The sequence below is a fragment of the Oratosquilla oratoria genome, chromosome 43, assembly GCF_046742065.1.
Source record: "Oratosquilla oratoria isolate Oo_2021 chromosome 43, ASM4674206v1, whole genome shotgun sequence".
Lineage (NCBI taxonomy): Eukaryota > Metazoa > Arthropoda > Malacostraca > Stomatopoda > Squillidae > Oratosquilla > Oratosquilla oratoria.
Genome location: NC_134819.1, coordinates 25480545 through 25507305, shown reverse-complemented (window position 1 = coordinate 25507305; position 26761 = coordinate 25480545). Strand labels below are relative to the sequence as shown.

Sequence of the window (26761 nt, the reverse complement as noted above, 5' to 3'; positions counted from 1 at the left end):
ACAAATATATACATATATCACATAGAAACCACTGTTGGAGTAGAAAAGACTGGAAACGGGGAATCTATATATTTCAATTGCATACTGCAATCCTCTTCAGTAGATACAATTCAGAGAGAGAGTGTGTTACTTAAGTAGCAACCTTGACATAAGAAGGGGGGACATGGGATGAGGTCTCTACCCTCGGCTCACTCCATATGTGAGGTCAGGAGGTAAATGTGTTTTTAGTAAGTTAGAGATGAAAAGTCCGGACATTATATCCAGGGACCATTGCCCCTTTGAAATATTCATATTGGGCTGATATTCAATAATGGTAGATTCTACCATTTTTCTCCTGAACTCACACTTACATATGCATATATATATATATATATATATATATATATATATATATATATGTATATACACTCATATCACAGAACAAACACTCCACAATAGATTGCCAAATTCTGTATTTCACCAAACTCCTCCAGAGATCATCCCAATGAAGGGACATCTTTCAAGACAAGCAGGATGTGCTCTGGAATGTCTATGTTCAGGTCACAGTTTACATTAAAACAGTACCAACATAGAGTTGCCCTGGCAAGAGACATTTAGCCTTTTCAATACAAGTCAAATATTCATGCACACATTAGGCTGCCTGATGTACGATGATGCATCACAATATGTTTACTACAAGATATAAAGTTAATGGTGTTATACTTGTTCTCTTTGATCCTGAATAAATGTAACCACAGAAAATGCAATCAATACTGTTCACAGAATATGGAGGTCACTCATCTACAACTACAAAATAAATATAATCAGGACACCGACACTAGCATCCTCATATACCTACTAACGGCTCATGACATTTACATAGGCATCATCATTTTCTAGGGGTTAATTGCCCCAGGTGCAGCCATCACACAAGAAAACAAAGAGCATGTTATACTATGCTGTTCTCCTTTTAGTCTTGCCTGACAGTGGCACAAAATATTTTCACTGAGTGACTTACATGGCTAGATTCCTTGAAGTCATGGGTCTGCTACAGTAGAGAACTGAGGCAAGAAATTTATCACAAATTGTGACATTATTGTAATAGCCTGCTGCTGTAGACAGGATGATATATATAACAATAATAATTGTTGCCTTGAGTATCACTGACTGGAAACCCACAGCCCTACAGTGGCTGGCAGCAGTTCTCAGGTCCTCGCATAGATCTCTTACCGAAGAAATGCTTGACAATTGTTTGAGTTGTATTAATGTGGGACTCTTTTCATGTCACTAGTTTATAGTAGGAGGGCAACACTTGTTGTCAGCTCTCTTTGTATGAAAAGATGGAGAAAATATAGTAGAAGTTGTTAGAGGGAGATCCTGAACCCAGTCCAGAATGAGTGCTGGCTCCCTAGGATTGTTCTCGTAGCTCACTGGTTCTCATACAGTGTGCCACAACTATCCCCTAAGCGCACTTTGTAATTTTTATGGTTAGGTATGTGTACTTAGATTTATTATTATTATTGGTGTTGTTATTATTACTATTATTATTACATGTGTATGCATGCACATATTCATACAATACGAAAACAGGTCACAACGAGCATAGCTCCCATCCCGTAAAATACAACTAGGTAAACACTTATATTATACCAGGTGTGAATTTCTGTGTCAGTGGAATAGGTACCAAACTTACACTACACTGACTGTAGAGTTGGTGTGCCGTCAAATTCCAAGATATGTCGTTAGTACACCACTAAGCAATAAAGTTTGAGAACCTCTGCCTTAGATAGAGGTGAAGATGTAGACAGATTTTGAAGGTGGGTGGCAAGGAGATGATTCTCAGATGTTATTTTGCAGGACCACCACTTCAAGATACCCATTGTTGGCCTCATTGGTTGATATAAAATGTCAGAAAGTGACGAAAGTGCTTATTTTTAGATACATGATCCATTTCATTCATAGGTTTTTGCACACAAGATATCATTGTAGAAAATTATGAGTATCAAACCCCATGCTTAAGGGGTTGCTTGATGTTGAGATATACATAAATGTGTTGTGTTCTGTCATGGTAATTGTATATATAATAATAAATTAACCAGAAACATAGGCAGAAAATTTATTAGTTTGTACCCTTTTGTAATGATATTAATGTGCTACTTTTTATGGTATTTCATTTTTAGAACCATTCCAAAGTTTAAAGACCAATCATAGGTACTTGCATATACAAAAAAGTTCCATGAAATCCTGCAGAATGATGGCAAATATGATTCAATTGAAAGGTGGCCCAGAGATTGATATTGTGAATGATTTGATTAACTTTTTCAGCCTAATGGCATACTTTGTAGATTTAGTTTTAGGCAGTGACAAATATATTTAATCTGCTAATGGCAGATTTTATAAAGAAAAGGTTAATTTATGTGATAGGTTGCATGATACTCTACTTTTGATTTTTAATGTGTTTACTGTAGCTGTATGTTTTATGAAGATATTTACTCCTTTCTACAGTTACTACAAAACTAAGATAACAATGGAAGCCTTTGAACCTAGACTGGTTGAAGAAGCTGAAGCAGCTTTAAGGAGAAAAATAGGAAAAGGTGAGATATGAAATATTTAAATAGTTTACTCAATATTGTGCAAATTAGCCCCATCCATACTAGGTGGCTATTCTTTTGTTCCGACTGGCATCAGGATATCTTGTTAATTTCTGTGACACCTTTGTATCATTGGGGTTACAACTTGTCTGGTGTCTTCTCTTCAATAAGGGTGCCATTTATTCTTATATTCTGGATGCTATCAGGATACTTTATTCATCACCATGGTAAGGAGGCAGTAAGGGGAGGATGGGTGGAGTATTTTAGAGAGTTGTTGAAAGTGGAGGAGGGACTGGTGCTAGCTGTGGGAGGCACTAAGTGGTGGGAGAGGAAAGTGGAGGAGAGATAAGAACAGATAATGTGCAAGTAGCTCTGAAAATTATGAGAACATGTAAGGCACCTGAGTTAGATGGGTGTTATGTGAAGTGCCTGAAGAAAGGAGGCACAGTAATTGTGGACTGGCTAGTGAGATTGTTTAATGTGTGTCTAAAGGAGGGTAGAGTGCCAGAGGACTGGAGAAGTGCCTGTATATGCTTTACATTGGAAAATGGGAGAAATGTGAGTGTAGTAGTTTCAGAGGGATCACTTTGCTGAGTGCAGTTGGGAAGGCTTATGGGAGGGTTTTAATTGAAAGGTTTCGGAGAGGAACAGAGGGCGTTATTGGTAAGGAACAGGTTTAGGAAAAGTAGGGGTTGGGTGGATCAGGATTGCAATGGAAAAGGAGATAGGGTTAATGAAAGATTATTGGAATGGTTTGGACACATGGAAAGAATGATGAAAGATTAATAAAAGAGGTGTGGAAGGCAGAGGGAGTGAACTTGAGGGGATAATTGAGGATGAGATGGATGGATGGGGTGAAGGGGGCATTGAGAAAGAGGGGAATGTCTGTTGAGCAAGGAAGGGAGAAGGCAGGAGATACGGATGAGTGAAGAATATGTATAGATGATACTTATGCAAGGAAGGGAGGGGTAGGGGGTGCTTATGTGTGAATGATATTTTGACACAGCCTAAACCGGAAGTGACTTTTCCCATCTTCTTTGCTGCATAATGGGACAGAGTGGGGGTCGCCAATTAAGTGGAGCGGCTATGCTGTGAATGTACTGTGTCTTCCTGCATTGTGTTTGACACAGGGCAGTGGGTGAAATACAGGGATGACCCCTCATCCATGAGGAGCCAAGATAAGAGGGAGGTAAGGGTGGTGGGTGGGAGCAAATATGTGCCTTTGACTTGGCTACCTCCTAGGGAGAAAAAGCTCATGCTATATAGATAGATAGGTAATCTCCTAGTAGCAAAAGGGTTATAATGATAATTGTTGCTTAATTTCACTGACTGAAAAACTGTATTCCCACAGCAGCTGATGTCATTCCATAGATCTTATCATAGTTCTCTCTAGAAAGACATTTTGACTCTTGTCTTTGTTGTATAGGTGTAGGACTGTTTCTTTTTCAATTGGCATATGGGAGTAGGAGAGGAGCAGTTATCAAATATAAGCTCTAATGTGAAAGCTGGAGGAAGTGCAAGTTGATAAGAGATCTTAGACCTAGTCCATAGACTGAGTGTCAACCTTTGGTGATGCACTTTCAGATATAGTTGAAGGTGTTGACAGGTTTTCAAGATAAGTTGTTTCTCTCACAAAATCACCACTTACAGGTACCCATCATTAATTCCAACAAAGGGGTTAAGGAGAGTAGAGAAAAAAAGTAGATTGATTTAATGTTATGTTCTGTATCTTCACTCCTATGTAGATAGCCTCTGTACATATTATTAAGTTTTATGTACTTCATTTGTATTTTAATCATTATTGGTCTGCAGATGCAATAATTGAGTACAACCCGGACACAATTTCATCTGCTGAATATCACATTGGAAACCTTATATCCAGTGTTCCTTCTTTGAGCAGTCCAGTTAAAGAAGCTGTTGATATCCTTGAGCAGTGTTTTACCAGATACAGGTAATGACTTCCAGTATTTTACATCACTTTCTCATCTCTCCTCTCTCTCCTTTCTCTCTCCTCCATCTCCTCTCTCAGTCACTCCCTCTTTCTTTCCTCTCTGTCATTCTCCTCTCACATGCCACTCCAGACACCATACCCATCATGTTCCAAATCCAACTCACTCTTCCCTTTCAGTTTTGTTTCACTCTGTACTAACACATCCATCTATCTTCTCCAAAATATATTACCAATCTCTTCCCTTTTACTCTCATCCATACCATTTATTGACCCAATTACTAGGGTTATGGTTGTCATAATTCTCCCTGACCCTCTTATTCCTTGACTTTTCATAGGAAAGGAATACAAAGAAATCCCCAGCCCCCTCACTTCATCCCTTTTAGTTACTTTCTGCAACATGCATAGGAACATAGTGGTGACATTCTTCTCCACCCTCCCTACCATCACAGAGAGATCAGAAAAGGAAGAGATAGAGTAATAGATAGTCAGCATAGAAGAGAGACAGTAGGAATACAAAAGTACCACATCACTCCTTTGTGAGTAAAGATTTAATTTAATATAGACATATGTGTGGCTTTGGTCTGCTGGGGTGCTCCTAACAGTCTTTAAAGTAGTGACTGCATGTCACCAGATACTGAATACCCCACTACAGCATATGAACAAATAAAATACATTTAGTCATCCCTCCCATCTCAATACCATGAGGATAAAGTGCAACATGCCCCCCCCCCCCCTCACACTACTTGGGCCCTACAGCCAGGATTAGTTTGCCTTCACAACTTCACTGGAGGCAATATCTTCCACATCTTCTCAAAATTGATTATGAAGGAGATTTGAAAAACATCCTTTTGGGTTGCATAATCCTTTGATCTATTTACAGTCTCCCTCCTTTTACTTGTATCTTGTTCACTCTCTTCCATGCTCAACAGACATTTTACATGCATCCAAAGTCCAATTCACCCCAATTCTTTCTTAGTCTACCTCTCAAACTCGCTCTATCCACTTCTGCTTTCTACACTCTCTGCGCTAGCCTTTCTTATTCATGCTTTCCTTAGCCCTGGAAATTATATAAAGTACTTCAACAGAAATATCTGAATACATATAGAATTGATTCAGTCACATATATATGTATATATATATATATATATATATATATATATATATATATATATATACATATATACATGTATGTATATAGATATGATAAACTTATACATAAAATGTTATTGCAATGATATAAATTTTATTGCAATTTCTTGACACTTTTGTTGGGACTCTTCTTTTGCAGTCCTGAAGAAATCACAGTTTGCTACAATGGAGGGAAAGATTGCTTAGCAGTGCTGCATTTAGCTCAGGCTATCATTCAGAGAAGGTCTCCAAACACAAGGCTTCAGGCTGTATACATTACAGAAAACAATGCTTTCCCTCAGGTTACAGAGTTTGTTCAGCAATCCATAGTAAGGTAAGTCTGTATCACATGCATGAGAATTTTTAAGTTCTCTTATTGCCCCTTCTACATCTTTTCTGGTGAAAGGTATGGTGGCAGTTGTGTCTAGTTTGAATTTTTTATATTTCCCCTGTGGTAGGAGAAAGAATACTGTCACAGATATTTCCCACTCAGGTCATAAAAGGCAGCTAAAATGGGATAGTGATGGGACTAGGTATCCTGCTTTCTGTAACCCTATTCCTATGAAAAATGAAGGCATAAGATGGTCTGGGAGGAGTTTTCCACACAGAACCCTAAGTTTTGGGTCTTTTAATATGCATGAGTATTGCAGATGAGAGTAAAAGGGAAGAGATAGGCAATATTTTTGTGAGAAGAAAGATGGATGTGTTGCCATTGAGTGAAATTAAGTTGAAAGGGAGGGATGATTTTTAGTTTGGGAGTGTAGTGTGGAGGGTGTCAGGAGTGAGGAGAGGACAAGGGAGGGAAGGGGTGGCTCTACTAGTGAGGAGATAGGAAAGCATGTGATGGAGTGGAAAGGAAGTTTCATCAAGGTTAATGTGGATGAAGGTGAAACTGAGAAGGAAGATGTGGGTCTTTGTTAGTGCATATGGGCCTGGTAGTGAGAAGAGTGTAGAAGAAAGAGAGGCTTTTTTTATCAATTTAAATGATTGCTTAGAGTTTTGGGAGGAATGTCACAACCCAGTAAGCATGTACAGCTTAGATAACACTTTGTTAGAGAAAACTGAATGCAAGAGAGACTTGGGAGTTCTAGCGAGTCCCGACCTTAAATCCAGGAAACAGTGCATATTAGCAGCAGGAATAGAGCTATTAGAGCATTAGGTTTCATTACTAGGATGTATCAAATAAAAGTGCAGCGATAATTATCAAACTCTATCTGGCATTAGACCCATCCTTGAGTTTCTATGAGTTTTTTTCATCATCTCTTCATCCATATACAAAAGCCTCTAATTTTCTGCAGCAATCCATATATATCTCCCACAATCCTGTCTGTTAGGTGACAAGTTATCTTTTATCAACACTCCCAAATCTTTCCCCTGTTTTACTTTTATAATGGATTCATATATATATACTTGTGCATATATGGGCATGAGGACTTTCATATATGTTTCAAGATGTGTTTGTGATTGTATTTATATGATTATTTTCTTCTTTATAGGTATGATTTAGATTGTATGGTTATACCTGGGCCCATGAAGGAAGCACTAGCAAATCTTCTAGTTCAGAAACCCCAAATCAAAGCCGTCATAATGGGAACAAGGAGGAATGACCCCTATGCAGGTTTGAACCCTGTTTTTACTTCTGTATTTTTCGTCATAAGAAATAGGTATCTAGGGATGGACACAAAGAGAAGACTATATGAAGGGGTGATTGTGCCTAAGACACAGTATGGGGTTTAAACTTTGAATGTGAGACAGAAAAGATAAATTTATTTGCCTTATTAATAAAGTGGTGAGGGTAAACTAGTATAGGCTGTTGGGCCCTGCTGTAGTGTTGTGTCTTGCTGTATTGCTTCTTAGGCAGTTAGCAGGGAACAGGGATGGCCCTTCATCCACAAGGAGCAAAGATAAACAGGAAACAAATAGAGGAGGAATGGGTACATCTCTTGGATGGCAACCTCCCTTTTAAAGGTGAAAAAGTCTTTTGCTATATATATATATATACAGGTACTCCTCGTTTAACGACCTACTCGGTTAACGACAACTCGGAGTAACGACGGGCTTTATGACGTCGTTTAACGTAAATCTCCCGAAGTTACGACGTCGTGTACGATAATTAAGTTGGCTGAGGCAAATTTGTATGATGTTATAAATGAACTTGTATGGTGGATATTAGCTGTGAGGTAAAGTGTTCTGAAGCTTAGGTCTACATTACCATCCTGCAAGCTGCAAAAACTACCTGGGGTACAGTGTATACCGGTAGTGGTAAATTTTAGTTTCGACCATGGGCGCAATATAACAATAGAAAATTGATTATTAATTTTGTAAATTATAATGTATCAACGTAATATGCAATTTTGTGAGCGGAAATGAAAAAAAAATGCTAAAACAGATTTCGTAAGTAACGAAGTCATGTCGGACGAATGGTACACCATGTTTGTTATGATAGATGCCGATGTCGAAGAAATGAAAGGATGATAAATTAATTCGTCTAACCTAAACTAAACTAACCTAACCTGTGTTTAATAAATCATTACCTGCAAATTAAATGTCATCCTGCTCGTCCTCGTTGTCGTCGTCGTGAGAGACGTTGGCAGACGACAAGATGGCGTCCCGAGCCTATGCTACCGACTTCGTTCATTAGCATATTTTCTTGTAGCAAGGTATTTTTTACTTTCATTTCTGCCCACAAAATTGCATATTACGTTGATACATTTTAATTTACAAAATTAATAATTAATTTTCTATTGCTATATTGCGCCCATGGTCGAAACTAAAAAAATACCCAGGTATTCAATATGGAATGTCAGCATACGCAGATTTGGTCATATACGGTAATTTTAGGAACCTAACCACCGTAAATAAACAGTAAATAAAGCTTTAATGTACTGTATAAAAGAGGAAAAATACACAAAAATAAAGATACATGTATTGCTGGACATTGTACATACAGTACATGTACGTATATGTATACACTTTCGCTTAACGACCAATTCAGTTAACGACGGCGCGCTGGTCCCAATTGTCGTCGTTAAACGAGGAGTACCTGTATATATACATATATATATATATAGGTGAGGTGGCAAAATATTTGTCAATCTTTACTTACATATATATATATATATATATATATATATATATATATATATATATATATATATGTACATATATAAATATATATATATATGAGACATCTAGAATAGAAAAGGGAAAATGCTGGCATTATGCATAAGCCATTTTGCCTTTTAACATCAAATGCTCTTAGAACTATATTTCCATACTGAGGAGGTGTGACATTTACCCCTTTCTATTCTGGATGCGTAGACTCAGAGGTGACTTGATACAGGTCTTTAAGATTTTAAAGGGAATTGACAACATCAAAAGTGACAAACTTTTCACATTGAATGAGAATCAGACAAGAAACAATGGTCTCAAACTGTCCGGAAATAATTCAATTTGGAAGTGGGTGTAAACAACTTTGCCAACCGTGTAGTTAATGAATGGAATAAACTTCCTGCACAGGTAGTGCAATGTAGTTCAGTTCGAAGCTTTAAGAATCATTTAGATAAATACCTAAGTAAGATGCTGTAATGATTATAATTTATCTTATATTATTAGTTTTTGTTTTGTTATCTTTTGTCTGTCTGATTTTCATTTATTATTAGTTATATGTCAATTTATTATTATTTACTATTTACCAGTTTGCTTATTTTTTAACTATACCTATGCATTTATTTATGTATTTTATTTGTTATTTACATTATTATAGTTTTTATTTATTATTTTATTATTAATATGATTTTTTTTTCGCATCCGACCTAGATATGGATCAAAAGGTCTCCTGTCGGTATGCTCCGCCTTTGTAATCCTTTGTAATATATATATATATATATATGTTTGTGTGTGAAAGTGGCAGTAAGAGTCTTGGGCATGAACAGGGATAAGATAATAAGTGTTCCCCTTATAAGGCAGAAAAAGCCTGTTGCTATATAGATAGTTATGAAAACCTACAGTCCCACAATGGCTGGCATTGGTCCTCAGCCCCTTCTACAAATCTCTCTGTTAAGAAACTTTGAACTTGTTGTATGTGTTGTATTTGTATGGAACTCTGCAGCACCACAGTAGTCAGCATTGATCCACAGACCCTCTCATAGATCTCTTTAGGTAGAAATGGACAGTTGTCTGTTTTATTAGTGTGGGTCTGTTTCTGTCACCAACTGGTAAAAGGAGGGAGAATAGGTACTGGTGCTCAACTCTCTTAATGTGGAAAGGGGAAGAACATACATACATACATACACTTCAACGAATGGACGGCTTAGAAGACGTTCTGAAGAAAAGTGAAGTCTGTGGATCCCAACGCAAAGAGAAGTGCCTAGTGTTTTTGCAGGGTGGGGGGGAAATTGCTCGTGGAGTAGTGGGAACGTAGGGAAAGAGGAAAAGGGGAGGGATTACTGAGGGAAATGGAAGGAAATGAGGAGGGAGTAGACTTTGACCAGCCAGACAAGCGGAAGGTAAACAAAAGACTTAGCGAGGATCAAATGTCTAATAAAAATGTAAAGATTAGAAGTATAGAGAGGAGCAATACAGAAGAAAGTGACGAGAATATGTTCCAGGGATTTAAAGAGGGTGGGGGGGGCCCAGCCGCCCCCCCCCCCCCCCCCCCCCCCCCCCCCGACTGATAAGACTAGAGGAGAGAGTTGATAAGGTGATCGAGGACTTGGAGCGTAAGTTAGGTAACGTAGACTCCATTTTTCAAAGAATTGAAAGGTTGGAACAACTAGAGAAGGCTAACAGAAACTTAACTGAAGAAATAGAGGACCTAAAAAGACAGTTAGGAAATGTAAAGGAGGAGAATGAGAAATTGAAGAAGAATAGTAATGAAAACAGAGAGAAACTAGCTACAGAAGCTAAAAATTGGAGAATAACTCAAGAAGGGAATAAGGTTTCATTCACTGACATAGTCAAACAGCAATTGAAAGAACATAATGAAGACTCAGTTATTAAAGTGATGAGACAGAAGGAGAATATAGTAAGAGAATTAGCTGACAAAAAGAAATGTATAATTATATTAGGAATGGAAGAGAAACATAACCCAGATAGAACTGCAAGAATCAAGGAGGAAAATGAAAGAGTAAGCAGTTTATTAAAATTAGTCCAGGAAGATGAACCAGAAATTATAAAGGAAATTGAGGAAAAATTCAGACTCGGAAAATATAGTACAGATAAGACCAGACCAATTAAGATTAAATTCAGGTCACAAACAACAGCAGAGAAAATTCTATCCAAGACAGGGAAACTAGCAACAAATGATCAATATAAAAAGGTATGGATAAAAAGAGAAATGAATAAGGAGGAAAGAGAGGCAGAAAAGCAGAAAAGAATTGAAGCTAAGGCAAAAAACGAGGAAAGAACGGAGTCAGAGAAAGAGAGATTCTATTGGAGAGTAGTGAACATGAAAATAAAGCAGTTCGACATACTAAAGAAAAACATAAGGGAAACAGAGAATACAATGGAAGTGGCAGAAAACTAAGAGTGTCTTACACAAATATAGATGGATTGATAACAGGATTGAATGAACTGAATGATTATTTGAAAGAAAAAGAACCGGACATAATGGGAATTGTAGAAACAAAATTAAAAGGCCCACTACCACCCAACAGTGTAGGACATGATACATACAATTATTGGATTAGAAACAGAGAGAAAAAACAAGGGGGTGGAGTTATGTTCCTGACTAAGAAGGATATAAACGTGAAAGGTGTCATATATGGAAAGAATACAGTAGAGATGATTATGATAGAAGTGGAAGACCGAGATAAGAAGAGCAGAAAATTTGTGATCAATTATGTGCCTCCGAAAACAGCCTCATGGGAGGAGAGTGAACATAAAAGTATGTTAGAGGACACAAAGATAGCATTAACTAAAATAATGGAAGACGGAGGAAGAATAGTTATGATGGGCGACTTTAATTGCAAAGAAATCTGCTGGGAAGAAATGACAGTAAAGAGTGGTGATGACTCATGGGGAAATGCTCTACTTGAGATGATTACTGACCATTCAATGACACAATGGATACAAGAGAACACTAGGTATAGAAATGAAGAAGAACCATCGAGGCTAGACTTAATAATTACATCTGAACCTAGAATAGTGGACAAGATTGAATATAAAACACCAATAGGTAAAAGTGACCACATATTGATTGAACTGGAACTTAATGAAGAAAAATATATGAAAAGAAATGAACAATATAGAAAAGGAAGAATGATGTATGAAAAAACAAACTTTGATAAAATAAGAGAATTCTTCCAACAAGAAAACTGGGAAGAAATATACAAAGAAGAAACAACAGTGGAAGAGAAATGGAATATTTTGACAAAAATTTACAAAAAAGGAGTGGAAAAGTATGTCCCAAGACAAAAACAAGAAAAAGAATATGTAAAATGCTGGTACAACAAAAGTTGTAGGGAGTTAAAGGACAAAAGAGACAAAGCCTGGAACAGATGGAAAAAAGACAGAAGACCTGAAAAATGGAAAATATATACTGGTTATAGAAATGAATATGTACAAAAGTGCAGAGAGAAAAAAAGAAAATATGAAAAAGATGTTATAGAAAAGTGTAAAGATCAACCAAAACTATTCTACAGATTTGTAAACAATAAACTGAAAAACAAACAAGACTTAGAGAAATTAAGACAAGGAGGAGTTGAATACACTGAGGAAATGGAAATGGCAGAAATTATGAACAAACATTTTAAATCAGTGTTTACAAGGGAAAATATACAACCTGAAGAGATTGAGTGGAAGGAAAAAGTCCCCCCTATGGAAGAAATAGAAGTAACAAAGAATGAAATATTGACACACTTGGGTAATTTTGATGTCAGAAAATCGCATGGGCCAGATGAAATAGCAAACTGGATTCTGAAAGAATGCAGGAATGAACTGGCAGACAAAATACATAGCATAATAAGCAGTTCCTTAAAAGAAGGAAAAGTTCCAGAAGATTGGAAAAAAGCAAATATAGTACCTATATATAAAGGAGGAAATAAAGAAGAACCTACCAACTATAGACCAGTCTCTCTAACAAGTACAATAGCAAAAATATGTGAAAGAATTATCAAAAGTAGATGGGTAAAATACTTGGAAAAAAAACAACGTACTAAATCCAAGGCAATTTGGATTCAGACAAGGACGATCATGCGTCACCAATTTAATATGTTTCTATTCAAGGCTAATAGATATAATACAAGAAAGAGATGGATGGGCTGATTGTGCATTTCTAGACCTAAAAAAAGCTTTTGACAAAGTACCACATAAGAAGTTGCTTAAGAAATTAGAATATGAAGGAGGAATACAAGGTAAATTGCTAAATTGGATGGAAGACTTTTTGCAAGAAAGAAAAATGAGAGTAGTGATAAGAGATCAGCACTCAAAATGGAATGAAGTAATAAGCGGTGTCCCGCAGGGAACAGTTCTGGCCCCAATAATGTTTGCTATATATATTAATGATATGGATGAAGGAATTGAAAGCTATATGAGCTTCTTTGCAGATGATGCAAAATTACTGAAAAGAGTGAAAACTGAAGAAGATTGTGAATCACTACAGAGAGATCTAAATAAAGTACAAGAATGGAGTAGGAAGTGGGAGATGGAGTTCAATACAAAAAAGTGTAGTATAATGGAATTTGGAAAAAGCAAAAACAGAATAACAGGATCATATAATTTGGGAAAAGAAGGAATAAAAAAAGTAGAAAATGAGAAGGACCTGGGAGTCATTGTTATGAATAATATGTCACCTGAGAAACATATAAATAAGATTTTTGGAGAAACTTATAATTTGATAAGAACAATCAAAGTGGCATTTACATACCTGGATGAAGAAATGGTGAGGAAAATCCTAATCACCCTGATAAGACCAAGATTGGAATATGCAGCAACGATATGGTCACCAAGTACAAAAAAATGTATAAAAAAACTTGAAAGAATACAAAGAGCAATTACAAAACTGGCACCAACACTCTCAAAACTATCATATGAAGAGAGACTACAAAAACTTAAACTACAGACACTAGAGCAAAGAAGAGAGAGAGGAGATTTGATAGCTATTTACAGAATCATGAAAGGCATAGAAATTACTGATAGAGAGAATCTGATAAAATGGGATGACAGAAATACAAGAGGACACGGAAAGAAAATAAAAAAAGACAGCTATAGAAGAGATTTTAAAAAGAACAGCTTTCCTCACAGAGCAATAGACAGTTGGAACAAGTTAGATGAGAAAGTGGTGTGTGCAAAAACAATACATGAATTTAAAAATAGTTTAGATAAAATGAGATATGAAGACGGGACCCCACGAGCATAGCTCCCCTTCCCGTAAAATACAACTAGGTACAACTAGGTAAATACATATACCAAGGCTCCTTCCCCCTTCCAAGGGAGGTAGCCAAAAAGGGAAAGGCATAAAAACACTCCCACCCATTTCATCCCTAAATACACTCCACACCCCTCCCACCCTCCCTCTCATCTGAGCACCTCCTGGTGCTCCTGGAAAAGGGGAAGAAAGATTGTCAAAATGGATATGGAGATCACATGCCAGATACTTAGTGCTGTACTTCCAAATATAGATGAGGTTGTTGGAATTTGAAAAGTGGTGGAGGAATAATTTCAGTGTTTATTTTGTCCCAGCTAAAACGTATCTGCCATATGCTATTCATAATGTATGAATTCTTGATTTACAGATCAACTTGACTATTTTAGCCCAACTGATAGCAACTGGCCACCAATGATGAGAGTCAATGCAATATTGAATTGGTCTTACAAGAATGTATGGGATTTTCTTCGAGGACTATATCTTCCATATTGCACATTATATGACAGAGGGTGAGTTTTTAAAGTAAATAAGCAATATTTTTTATAATACAGCTTATGTAAATACATACATATACAACACAAAGACATAGAAACCACTCCCACCCATTCCATCCCCTACATACTCCACTCCCCTCTACCCTCTTCCCTCCCTCTTATCTTGGCACCTCCTGGATGACGGGTCATCCCTGCATCTTGTCCACTGCCCTGAGTCAGAAGCAGTGTCACAAGACACAGCACTTCCACAGTTTAAGTTCATATGGGATGCTGACTGGCTGAGTGGCTTAGACCATTGCTACTTCGGCAAAAGGTCAGAGTGGAGGTGATTTTAGACTGCTTAGCTGAGTGAGATTACTGTAAAGAAATTTTTTTTAAATTCCCTACTTCAAAAAGTCTTTTGTAAGGAAGAATATTTCTTCTTTGTTTCCTTTATCTCATTCAACTCCCTCCAATCCACTTCTTCATAACACTTTTCAGTTCTACAGAGTTAGATCATACATAGTTGCGTCTTGTGTGTGTGTATGGTTCTTCTCCTCTGTCTTCCCTTATTCCAGAATAAATTCAGGAACTACACAATCACTTTTCACCCTTGGGCGCTTTTAATGTTTCAGTTATCTCATGTTCTTTCATTCAGATGAACTCCATTCTTGTTGGAATATCTTCACCTCTATACTTTTTTTTTTCACCCACTGGATCAGTTGTATTATTCATTTCTATGTTCAACATCCCTGTCTAGGGTATTGGCTGCACGTTATTGTGAGGTTAAAATTTGCTCTGTAGCATGCAACCGATACTTTAGGGTCTAATATGAGGTGCCCCTATGGACCAGAGCCACATTTCATTTTGTCTGATAGAGGAAATCTTTATTCTTAGAGAAATGATGCTACTTTATTATACTGCAACTGTCTCTCCATTATGCTGCCCCCCCCACTTTTAATATTGTCCTGTACCATTTATCTGAATATACATTTCCTTTTACGCTGAACCCTGTGGTAGAGGATAAAGAATATTGCCAAATAGTGTCCCCATTTGGGTTGTAAAAGGCAACAAAAACAGGACAGGGATAGGACTAGGCATTCTACTCTCTGTAGCCGCAGAGGGGACATTCCTAAAAAAAGCAAAGGCATAAGAGGGTCTGGAAGGAGTTTTCCATCCAGAACCCAAGGGTTTGGGTCTTTTAATGTGCATGGGTATGTGTAGCTGTAGGTTGGCTACACAAGTGGGCAAGCAGGGAAAGATGTACCCTCTTGGGGCTACCTCCGTTCAATTTCTTTTTCTTAGGTTTTGCTCCTTGTTCTTGTTCTTTGTTCACAATTTCACCATTTCCAGGTTCATTTGACTTCATTCTTTTTAATGTGGTCTGTCTACTTTCTCCTCAGACATTCCTTATTCCTGTTTCAATCCATCTCTACCTCATTTTTACCAACTTATTTTGGATGGGTGATGTCATGTAAATTCTGGTTTATTTTACTACTGCTAACAATATAATTTTTGTAGTGTTATTTAATGCATAGTTATTTTGTTTCTTATATATTTCAGGTATACTTCCCTTGGAAGTCAGGATAATACCCTACCCAATCCAGCACTCCAAACCACTGATCGTATCGGTCGAATCGTGTACTTGCCTGCACACATGTTGACACAGCCCAGCCTTGAGAGAAAGGGGCGTATATCAAGCAAACAATAGCAAGCAGTCATCTGGAATTGCGTTTCGTAAAAATCGTACTTAAAACATCTATTTTTCTCTTCAATAGAATTTTTCCTGTCGACAGGTGGCAGTTATGTCTCATTCACTTTTAACCCTTTCAGCACGAGATTTTGCCCAAATCTAAATAAAATTTATTGGAATTAGCCAGAACAAAGCCTGGAAAGACAGATGTTTGTTATGAGCAAAATTAAATAAATTTGCATTTGCCAAGATAAAATTGTATTGTAGTGAAAGGGTTAATCTCATAATTCAGGTATAATTTAGACTTAATTACTTTTTCTCATAAGGCACTTTGTTTTGTTTTATATCTTAGATTCCATAAGTAATATTAATGTATATTATTTCAGGATATCTCAATATCCGCTGTTGAAATGTTAATAGTTTGAATTGTTATAATGCTGTAAGAATAATGAAATATCAGTTTATATAAAATTTTATTATACAGATGATTACTGATATGGCAAAGTCATTAAACAGATAGTTTAGGGGAACCAGCTCAGTACAAAACATTTTACTGCCTCTCATATTATCCATACCCAAGCTTTGTTCACAACTTAACATAAATACAAGATCTCTTACTACAGATAAGATATTCCTCAATTAATGAGGGCATCTTAAGTTATGCCAAAGCTCCACCATTGTGAAGGGCACAAATAATGTTTTTTATTTATATCACCAGTGGTATAACACCTTTGTAAACAGTGACTAATATCTTAGAGAAATCTGTGGTACAGATTAAAAATTGGAAAAGTGTGAAGATATAATAAACTAGTAGTTTCACATTTTCAAGAATTCAATGGAAGATAATGTATACTCCTGTTCTCATTCCTGTAAATAGTGTAAATAAATAAATTATTTCCATGCTAGAAATTAACTTCATTCAGTTTACATCAAAGAATCGAAGAACTGAGCATTTCAGACTCGGTTTCATTACAGAAACAATATCTAACTTTTTAGGGAGTGTGTGTTCTCATGTATGTTATATATTTCCTTATGATTTTTTAATACATTTTTACAATCATATTTGACAAAGGTATTTGATATGGCATTGTGTCAGAGTTCCATGCTGTTTGTTCCTATTTGACTGCTACCACAAGGTCACATTCCTGGGAATAAGACTATAAAGTGTGGATAACACTTGATGTAAACTTGTATGTAACAATAATGGCACCATAATCATCTTACAGTGCACTTATGTTACCAATATTAGATGTGAAGATAATGAATATGTTGGTAAACTGATGCACTAAAGACATGCAGGTATTCAACAATATTGCAAACAATAGATGTTACTAACAGCAGTGTCGCAGTTATGTATGTACCAAGGGGGGGTCGCCAAATTTATAAAGTGGCCTTGCTGTGGATGTGCTGTGTCTTGTGACACTGCTTCTGACCCAGGGCTGTGGACAGGATGCAGGGATGACCTGTCATCCAGGAGGTGCCAAGATAAGATGGGGTGAGGAGGGTGGAGGGGAGTGGAATATATAGGAAATGGAATGGGTGGGAGTGGTTTCTATGCCTTTTTCTTTTTGGCTACCCCCCCATGTAGGGGGAAAAAGCCTTTGGTATATGTATGTATGTACCAAGGGCCCTTTTCCTCTTACAAAGAGATATCCAAGTCAAAGTACACCCACATCACTAACAAATATAACCCAATTAACCACTCCTCAGGGATGAAGGATTGCATTGTCCCCTGGTACACTGCTTGAGTCAAATAATGCAAAGTAAACGGAATTGACTGTAAACATTTTATGTGTCACTACCAATAGTGTGGCTGCATTTATAGTCAAGATCTTAATAATAGTTTATTTATAAATCATTGTCCTCAAAACAGAAAGCTAGAATAAAATAGCTGATTTACGAGTTGATAAATGACTTTGCATTTCACAGGAAAACCTTCAAATACTTTCAATTCTCATCGGATTTTGATTGTTCCATACATATCAAGCTGAAAGAACCCAAAACTAGGTTCCTGCCAAGAAACTAGTTCAAATAACCTATTACTATATCTGGAACCTCATTGCCGAAAAAAAATAGTTTTCTCAAGGTTTACTTTAAGCATGATAAATAAAAGTTACATACATAAAATAAACAAGTGTGGTATATAATAGTGCTATAGTTTTTCTAAAATATACAAAAAATACAATTTGACCTTAAGGCTTTTCTGTAGTTTTATTAAAAGACTGAATATACTTAACTATGTGTATTCATGCACTCATGATTACACCCTACATGGAACACCTAGACAATGAATGCACAAATTAAGTTTTCTAGCAAGCTTAAATCAAGGCAACTACCTGTGCAGTGAACTACAATTTATACTCCTTTTAATAAAGGAACATTGCAACTCTGTTAGGTTACCATCTATGAATTGTCATAAAACTATGCCAATCAGCACTCCTAACATCAAAGTCTGATTAAATATACCAACAACACATCTAATAGTTTTCTTTATACCTATTAAGCGAGTAAACATGTTTTTTTCATAACATCTAAACACACGGTGAACTGTTATAAATGTAGCGTGAGCCCAGCTTGAGCTATCTTGATGTTCTACCACATTTCATTTTTTTCAATGACAATACATGATTATAACTTTTGTATATGGATGTATATGTATATTCGTGTATGTATATGATGCATATGAAGACCATGCCAAAGCTGTGGTAAAAGAAATATATACATATGAAATAAAAATAAGAGCACTATCAAAACCTTTAGATTCTCATCATCAATTCAGCATGGTATGTCTATCATAGATGTTTCTCCTTTGTTCCTGTACTTGTTTCTTCCACTTGTCCTGTTGGTGTCCTACCCGACCAAGAACATTTGGACGCACACGAAGAGGTTGTGCCATGCCTGCTGCTGCTCCTATACTGGCTGCTTCTTCATCTTCGTTGGTCTGCTCTTGATAGGATGGTTGAGCACGTCTCTTGTTTAGTAGTGGGTCCAAGCAGAGCAAGAAGCCCATGTAGACGACAAGCAGCGATATGATCCAGATCACAATGATGACAACAACCTTTGGAACAAATAATTTCATCAATCCCTTGTCAAAAACACATTAAATATTCTGAGTAACATGAATACCATATTTGATCATTAACCAACTGATGTGAGAATCTGTAACTTGTGAGGATTAAGCTACCAAGGACCTCTCCACCCCTTTAAGTGTGGTAACCAGCAAAGGCATGCACTCACCCCCACCCATTCCACCTAAATCCACCACCCATTTGTTTCCCTCTCATCTTAGCTCCTCATGGATGAAGGATTATCTGTTTCCTGTCCACTGTCTGGGTCAGAAACAGCAAAGCAAGACACAGCACATCCACTTTATATACATAGAAACCCTCCCTCCTCAACCCCTCTCGTGAAAAATAGGGATTAAGGGAAATACCTTTGGGCTGCATCAAATTATCACCCTCACACAACCTTTCTCCACTCACACCTATTTCCTGCCTTCTTCCTTCTCTGCTACACAGATCCACTCTTACTTAAAGGCCCTTTCACCCCATCCATATAACTTTCAGTCTTCCTCTCAAATTTACTCCAACCACCTCTGCTTTCCACATTCTCTTTTCATTATTCTTTCCTCACTCATTCTTTCCATGTGCCTAAACTATCCCAATAACCTTTCTTCAACCCAATCTCCCAGCTCTCTTTCTACTCAAGCTCTCTTCTTCACCTTCTCATTTCTTACTCTTTCCATCCTCATAATCCCCATCATACTTTTCAGATACAGAGAATTAAACAATCATCTTAAATCCCTCTTACAGGAAACCCTATCTATCTACCTGTATATACCAAAAGGCATCTTTCCCCTCTAAAGGAGGTAGCCAGTCAAGGCATTCATCTACCTCCACCCATCCCACTCCCACTCATTGCCCATTTCCCTTTTATCTTGGCTCCTTTTGGATGAAGGATCATCACTGTCCCCTGCTCCTTGGGAGACCCACAACCCCAAAACATCCAATGACATCCCCCATCCCAGCCCATAAATTACTCTATAGCCTAAATTATCTCATCCCACACCATGTTTTCCCATGATCCACCTCTCTCCTCTGATCCATCCTTAGCTTTATGAAGTATCGAATAACTTCCTATTCCAACCATTTTTATGAACCCATTCAGTGATTACTGCAGGTATATGAAGTGATGCACACTGGAACAGCGAGTTGCTTGATACTTCACATAATGAAGTGGATGGGCGAGAGGTGGGAAGTGAATTGTGGAGGGATGTAGGTACAAGATAATCGAGGTAATGAAGTATACGACATATTGATTTTTATTTTGCACGTACTCTGAGGAAATCCTAATAAGGACGAATAACTTGAAAATAAAATACTCTAAATTGTTCTCAGTATTTACCTCACCACTTTGCTACTCATTTGTCTTTCATACTTCATATTGTGATAAGTTTTCTTTAACGTGAATCCTATGCTTGAGAGTCAGCATGTTCAGTTTCTTTGTTCGATTTCCTTTGGTGTTTCTTGTTAGGGGGAGAAGGTTATATGCTTATAAAATGCAAGTTCTAGTATAGCGTTTTTTGTTTGTTTTTAATTGCAGGAACTCTCATTCAGTATGACAGCAGGGTGTTTTGTGGACTCAGTTGCCTGGGATAAATAATGTAACTAAGGATCTTTATGTGGATGATGACACCTTGTTTTCCAAATCTTCCCAGTTCTTTAAAGCTTATTTGCATGTTTTTGGCAGTGATCAAATACACCAAAACATAAGACCTAGAAAAGGATATATACACTAGATAACAACAACACTAACCTACTTCCAATCAGGTCACCATCCAGCACTATTAATAATACCAACACAAGGTAGATCTGGTAATATACACAATGTACTCCTTAGGTAGTCATAACAAAGGATGCATCATGCTCTCCCCAATGCTCACATAGTTTAGAGTGCAATACAAAATTTCTTATGTGAGCGATTTAAGAGTCAACCTGATACTAAGGGTTCAAAAGTCTCCTGCACAAGAACAAAGACTACAGATTGATTGATTGACTGGCAGTGATCTTGTATTTACCTAGTTGTATTATATGGGAAGAGAGCTATGCTCGTGGTGACCCACCTTTGTGTCTCTCAGCATCAAGTTTTTTCTTGAAATCTTGAATAGTGTTTGCACACACCGTTTCATTGTCTAATTTGTTCCAAGTATCTATCACTCTGTGTGGGAAGCTGTTGTGCCATTACTGGAGACTGTCTGCCTATGACAGTGCAAATAAAAAAAAATAACACAAAAAATATACTCACTTTAATGGTAAAAGTGTTGCGGCTTTCATATTTGCACTCGCATCTTGGACAAAATTCCATTTCCTTTCCTTTGATGTCATCAGCAATTTTGGGCAGCACAACATGGTCACAGTCACTGCAATAAATTTGACTTGCTATTTATAGAATACTTTGCTTGTGGTGCTCCTGCAAGATAACAAGGCTGTCCAATTTCTAAACCCATCAACCCACTCACCTCTATCTAGAAATGCAGCCCTGAGGGGCTGACTTTCTTTCTGGACTGACTCCTAGATTTCTATCAATTTCAACTGTATTTGTTGCACCTTTTAACATAAAGAGCTGTCAACTGGCAATTGCACCCCTCCTACTATTTTCTGTTGATGACACAGGAACCACCCCATACAAATACAACACAAAGATCTGTGATCCCAGAAATATCTGTGGGAGGGGCATTGTCTACAACTGTTGTGGGCTCCAGGTGTTCCTGTTAGTGGAGCTTAGGGCAACAATATTATCATCATTATAAAGCCTTGAAATGGTGGTCCTTATTATAAGAATGGCCCTGGATACAGGAACAGGAAGACTCATAATACCAGAAGGTCAATTTCAAATCAATTTGTAATCACATTTATCCAAGGGTTGAAATATACATAAAGCATTGTGCAGGATAGGTTGAAAATATAAATTCTGATGCAAACATAAAAAAGTAAAAAAGTTACTTTTATTTTTCCTTTTCAAACAAATGTTCTAGTTCATATAACACCTACCAATGACTAGGTGGAACAAGCTTTTTGTACACCTTTCTATTACTTGTTGTTCCATTTACAACTGATGGATCTGGGCAGACACAGATACATCGTTTATCATCATATTCTGCCTGTAGAGAAAAATAAATAATATATTAATTTTGGCAAAAAGTATAATTGCAACAAAATGCAACTTCTATTAAATTACAGTATAACAAAAATATATTGTAACATCCCTCACTGTTCATCAAATGTGAGGGTGATGGGCAGAGGATTGGAAATGTTTAGTGAAACTAATGAGAAGTGGGAGGTGAGCCAGTTGTTGTTTGCTGATGACACTCCAATAGGAAGGAGTGCAAAGTGAAGGTGAGTAAAAACAAAGTGATGAGATGTACAAGTAGGAGGGTGGCAGTAAGCTGAAACCACGTCTTAAAGTACAGAGGTTAAGAAAATGGATATCTTTCAAGTGTTTGGGGTGAAATGTAGCAAGGAATGGAAGAGTGTGGGTGGATGTAAACTGGAGAGTAAGGGAAGCAAATAAATGTTTTGGCAGAATAAAAAGTTCCATGAGAAACAAGTATCTGGAGATGGCTGCAAAGAGAAGACTGAATGAAGGGTGATTGTGTGCCAACAACACTAAACAAGGCAGAGACTTAGAAGTTATGAAGGGCAGACAAGAAACTTGAATGTGTCTAAGATGTATGGATGGATAGAATGATAATGAGGAGGTGAGGAGAAAAGCAAAGGAAGAAAGGGAACTGACTGATAGGGTAAATGAAAGAATACCAAGATGGTTTGGTCACATAGACAAAATCAATTAGGAAAGACTTGCAAAAAGAGTGTGGAAGGCAGAGGTGAATGGAGTGAACATGAGGGAGAGACAAGGAATGAGGTGGATGGATAGGATGAAGTAGGCCTTGAGCAAAGGTGGAATGTCTGTTGAGCAGGGAATGGAGAAGGCAAGAGATAGGTATGAGTGGAGAATGGTTGCAATGGAAAATAAAATGATAGAGCCTGAAAAGATTATCAGTGTACCATTGAGTGAGTAGACAGAGCTATGGTGATTATTTGTAGTAGCATGATACTACTTTGCAAATCACATTTACCATTGCTGCTGGTCTCTCTGATATGGTTGGAGTGCCTGCCTTAGATTTGTTTTACGGATTCAAATTCACTCCACATGACAATTCATTATTTAAATAGTTCATGGAGTTTGTTCTTACTCCATAGAGAACAATTGGTATAAAACATCTTTCTAAGGATATAATGGTTTGCTAACTGGTTCAATATCCATTTAGGTGTTGGTGGCACTGTTAAAATCATGGGGTAACACCTTATAATCGAAGTCAAGTAGTCTGAGAACACTCAGGATTCTACCAAAATTGCTTTCATCTCAATCTGACAAAGAAGCACTAATCCTAACATATGCTACATTTCCCTAATAAAAATATAACACTTTCACATGGGAATGGCTCCAATGAGGAAATAGCAGAAATGTACTAAACTGTTTAATACAGCCATGTTTTGTAACAAAGATCAAGTCCAATATATTTCCTGAACAAGGGTGGGGTCTAGTACCCATTGACAAAGATCCAAAGTTTGGAAAAAATAAAGAAACAATACATCCCAGACAGTAATATTGTGATCAGAGTTCATATCATTCCACGGGTTTCAGGGTAGATTAAAATCATCCATTATCTCAATTTTGTTATCCACGTTAATGATATTGAGTGAATGAAAAATAATAGAAATAAAATAAAATAAATTAAAACAAGACTAGTATTAATGATATTGAGTGAATGAATAATAATAAATAAATAAATAAAAATAAAATAAAATAAATTAAGACAGGTCCCAGTACTTGCAGGTGGTGGTCCTGTTTAGTGGACACCAAAGCTGCCCAATTCAAATATCCATTAACCCAGCATTTCTCAACCAGGGTTCCCCGGAACCCTAAGGTTCCGCAAAAAGTCCCTAAGGGTTCTGCAAGAACAAGTGAAATAAGCTAATGCACTTTTGATTTCTTAATTTCATAAACATAATATAATTAAACACGCATGACATGTTCTTGGTTATTGTAATAATGTAATATAGACATCATCCTATCTAACCTATTATTACGAAGAAAATAAAAATGAGAAAGATGTGGTATATGTGCTTTTTTTGTGCAGGGGTTCCTTAAGACATGCAATTTATTTTAAAGGTTATGCAAGGGTAAAAAGGCTGAGAAACGCTGCATTAACCCTTTCACCTCCATCATGAGGTGCAGCCCTAAAGGTCTGACACTTGGTCTCTGGACTAGACCCAAGATTTCTCCCCATCAACTACAGTTGTATTGCTTTCACTTTTTCATGCATAGAGTGCTGACAGCTGGCAACTGCTCTCCTTTCCCTATCAATTTGAGCTGATGTATAAATTGTAGCACTTTGTATACATGTAGGAGATACAAGTAAATGCAAAGTTAGAAGTGTGTATGTATATACGTGCATGAGTGTAGCGGGCGTGAACCTTCTAGAACAATCAAATTGCCATTTTATTTACGTAATATTAATAATCTATCTCATTTATTCAGCTAAAATCTGTAGATGACTTGGGTATAGTCTCAGTGATACAATACAGACAACAATCCAAAGTTTCTTCCCAGAGAGATCTGTGGGAGGTTCCAAGGACCACTGCCTTCCATTGTGTGGCTGTAGGTTTTCCACTTAGTGATAATCACGGCAACAACTAAGTGTTAATAAAAGCCATGTTCTCCATATGGGTGTTTTAAGATGGATTAGGTAGGTCAAACACCACCAGAGGCGCCATCGTCGATGACGAGCACAATAGCGCGTCATTTTATGCGCACGCCGTTCAAACGGCCAAATTTACATACCGCGGGAAATTTAATTAATAAAAATGTTGCGTGAGTGTATTTACTACGATCGTAATAAATTTCAAACATTCACATCATCAGTTACATGTCGGTCAATAAAAACATTAGATAAACATGGCGGCCTGCATTCAGCAGTATATCAAAAATTGGTATATGTTTCAACGTAAAAAATGAGCTAACACATTTATTGTGCGGGCAACTGACCATAATTAACCAAAACTACTAGTATCGTGGATTATTCTAATACCAAAATAAAGTCAGTATGTTACGGTAGAGCTGAGAAATTGGTTGTTTAAATTAGTTTTTTTTTTCTATCGGGTCGGATTATCGGATAACAACATCAACATCCATCCCGCCATCTTATCTATCACTGGTGATATGGACCAAACTTCACTCTATTAAGTTTCTTACTATTATGTTATTAGTGTAATAGACTTATAGTTGAATTATTTTAAATATTTCCTTTAAAATGTGTGATTTTCATGTAATTTGATCGAAGAGAAGTTACGTTTTCATCCTCCGTAATATTACGGACCACAGCTACGATTCGTCCTGCCCGCTATCTATGATCACTGGTGGTATGGTTCAACCTACACTATTAAGTTTGTTACTATTGGGTTATTAGCGTAATACCTTGCATATAATTGGATTATTCAAATTATTTTCTTTAAAATGTATGATTTTCATGTAATTTTACGGTATTCGTAGCTGTGGTGGGTAATTTTGCAGAGGATAAAAACGTAATTATATGATCAAATTACATGGAAATCACACATCTTATAGAAAATAGGTCAAATAATGCAACCATATGCTAATTTTTTATATAAAATTGTGCCTGTCAGTAAAAACCGTCATTGTTTACGTTTGATCGGCGATCAGCCAGACCGCACGTTTCGGCCCGATTTCCTCGGACAAAATAGGCCCGATTTAATTCCATTCAAAATGCAATATCTCGAGAACTAGGACAGCTAGATGGATAAATCAAATTGCATTATACTCATAGCGACTTTTTCCATCCCATGAGAACTACTTCAGCTCAAATATCAGGAATTCCATTTTCATATTGACCTAGCTAGATGGATGATATAATGTATTTACAGTGGAAAAAATGCATTGTCAATATGTTGGGAAGTGAGCCAGCACCAGAGTATTTATCAACTTAATCATATTTTTTACATAAAACAAGTGCACACTGAGCCCAGGAAAGTGAAAATTACAATAGTTTATAAACAAAATATTTCCGTGGAAATTAATTAACAACAGAGTAAAAAATATCGGGTAGCAACCTGGTTTCGGTAACAGAGAATGCAGCAATATAATGTTATGGGCAAATACTTTTTATATACAATATATACAAGGTATCAAGGTAAGGTACCTTATTAGATAACAAATTTACATTTGACATTAATCATGATTACAATATTTAAGAAGCTGAGTCACACATGAATTTATGTAAAGGCATTTGCTTCCTTGTATTCATGTCTCAATTCACTTTGTTAACAAGCAGTTAAGTATCCTTACCTTTCCGCCCTCAATAAACGCAAGCAAAACGAAAAACCCTAGAATAAAATGATATCCCTCCATGTTCAGGACATTTACTTTGCCTACTAGTAAACATGAAGCATTCATTGTTATTTCAAAATTCAGTAATTTGACGTGGAACTCATTTTATCT

At 36.8% G+C, this 26761-nt stretch overlaps 2 protein-coding genes across 2 annotated transcripts in view; one reads left to right on the top strand and one right to left on the bottom strand.

Annotated features, from left to right (window-relative positions):
* Positions 1 to 18659, top strand: part of LOC143021921 (FAD synthase-like) — a 50052-nt gene extending 31393 nt beyond the window's left edge. The window contains exons 7-12 of the mRNA XM_076179784.1: positions 2485 to 2573; positions 4383 to 4521; positions 5810 to 5983; positions 7146 to 7267; positions 14385 to 14526; positions 16054 to 18659. Of these exons, the coding sequence (XP_076035899.1) occupies positions 2485 to 2573; positions 4383 to 4521; positions 5810 to 5983; positions 7146 to 7267; positions 14385 to 14526; positions 16054 to 16201 (814 nt within the window). The 3' untranslated portion in view covers positions 16202 to 18659. The remainder of the gene's footprint in view (positions 1 to 2484; positions 2574 to 4382; positions 4522 to 5809; positions 5984 to 7145; positions 7268 to 14384; positions 14527 to 16053) is intronic.
* On the bottom strand, positions 18015 to 26737 carry LOC143021922 (uncharacterized protein CG1161). The gene is made up of 4 exons (XM_076179785.1): positions 26609 to 26737; positions 22234 to 22343; positions 21488 to 21602; positions 18015 to 19241 (listed from the first exon to the last, which is right to left on the bottom strand). Exons 1-4 carry the CDS (start codon positions 26714 to 26716, stop codon positions 18954 to 18956), a joined length of 621 nt encoding a protein of 206 aa, XP_076035900.1. The 5' UTR covers positions 26717 to 26737; the 3' UTR covers positions 18015 to 18953.
* Positions 26738 to 26761: the final 24 nt, after the last annotated feature.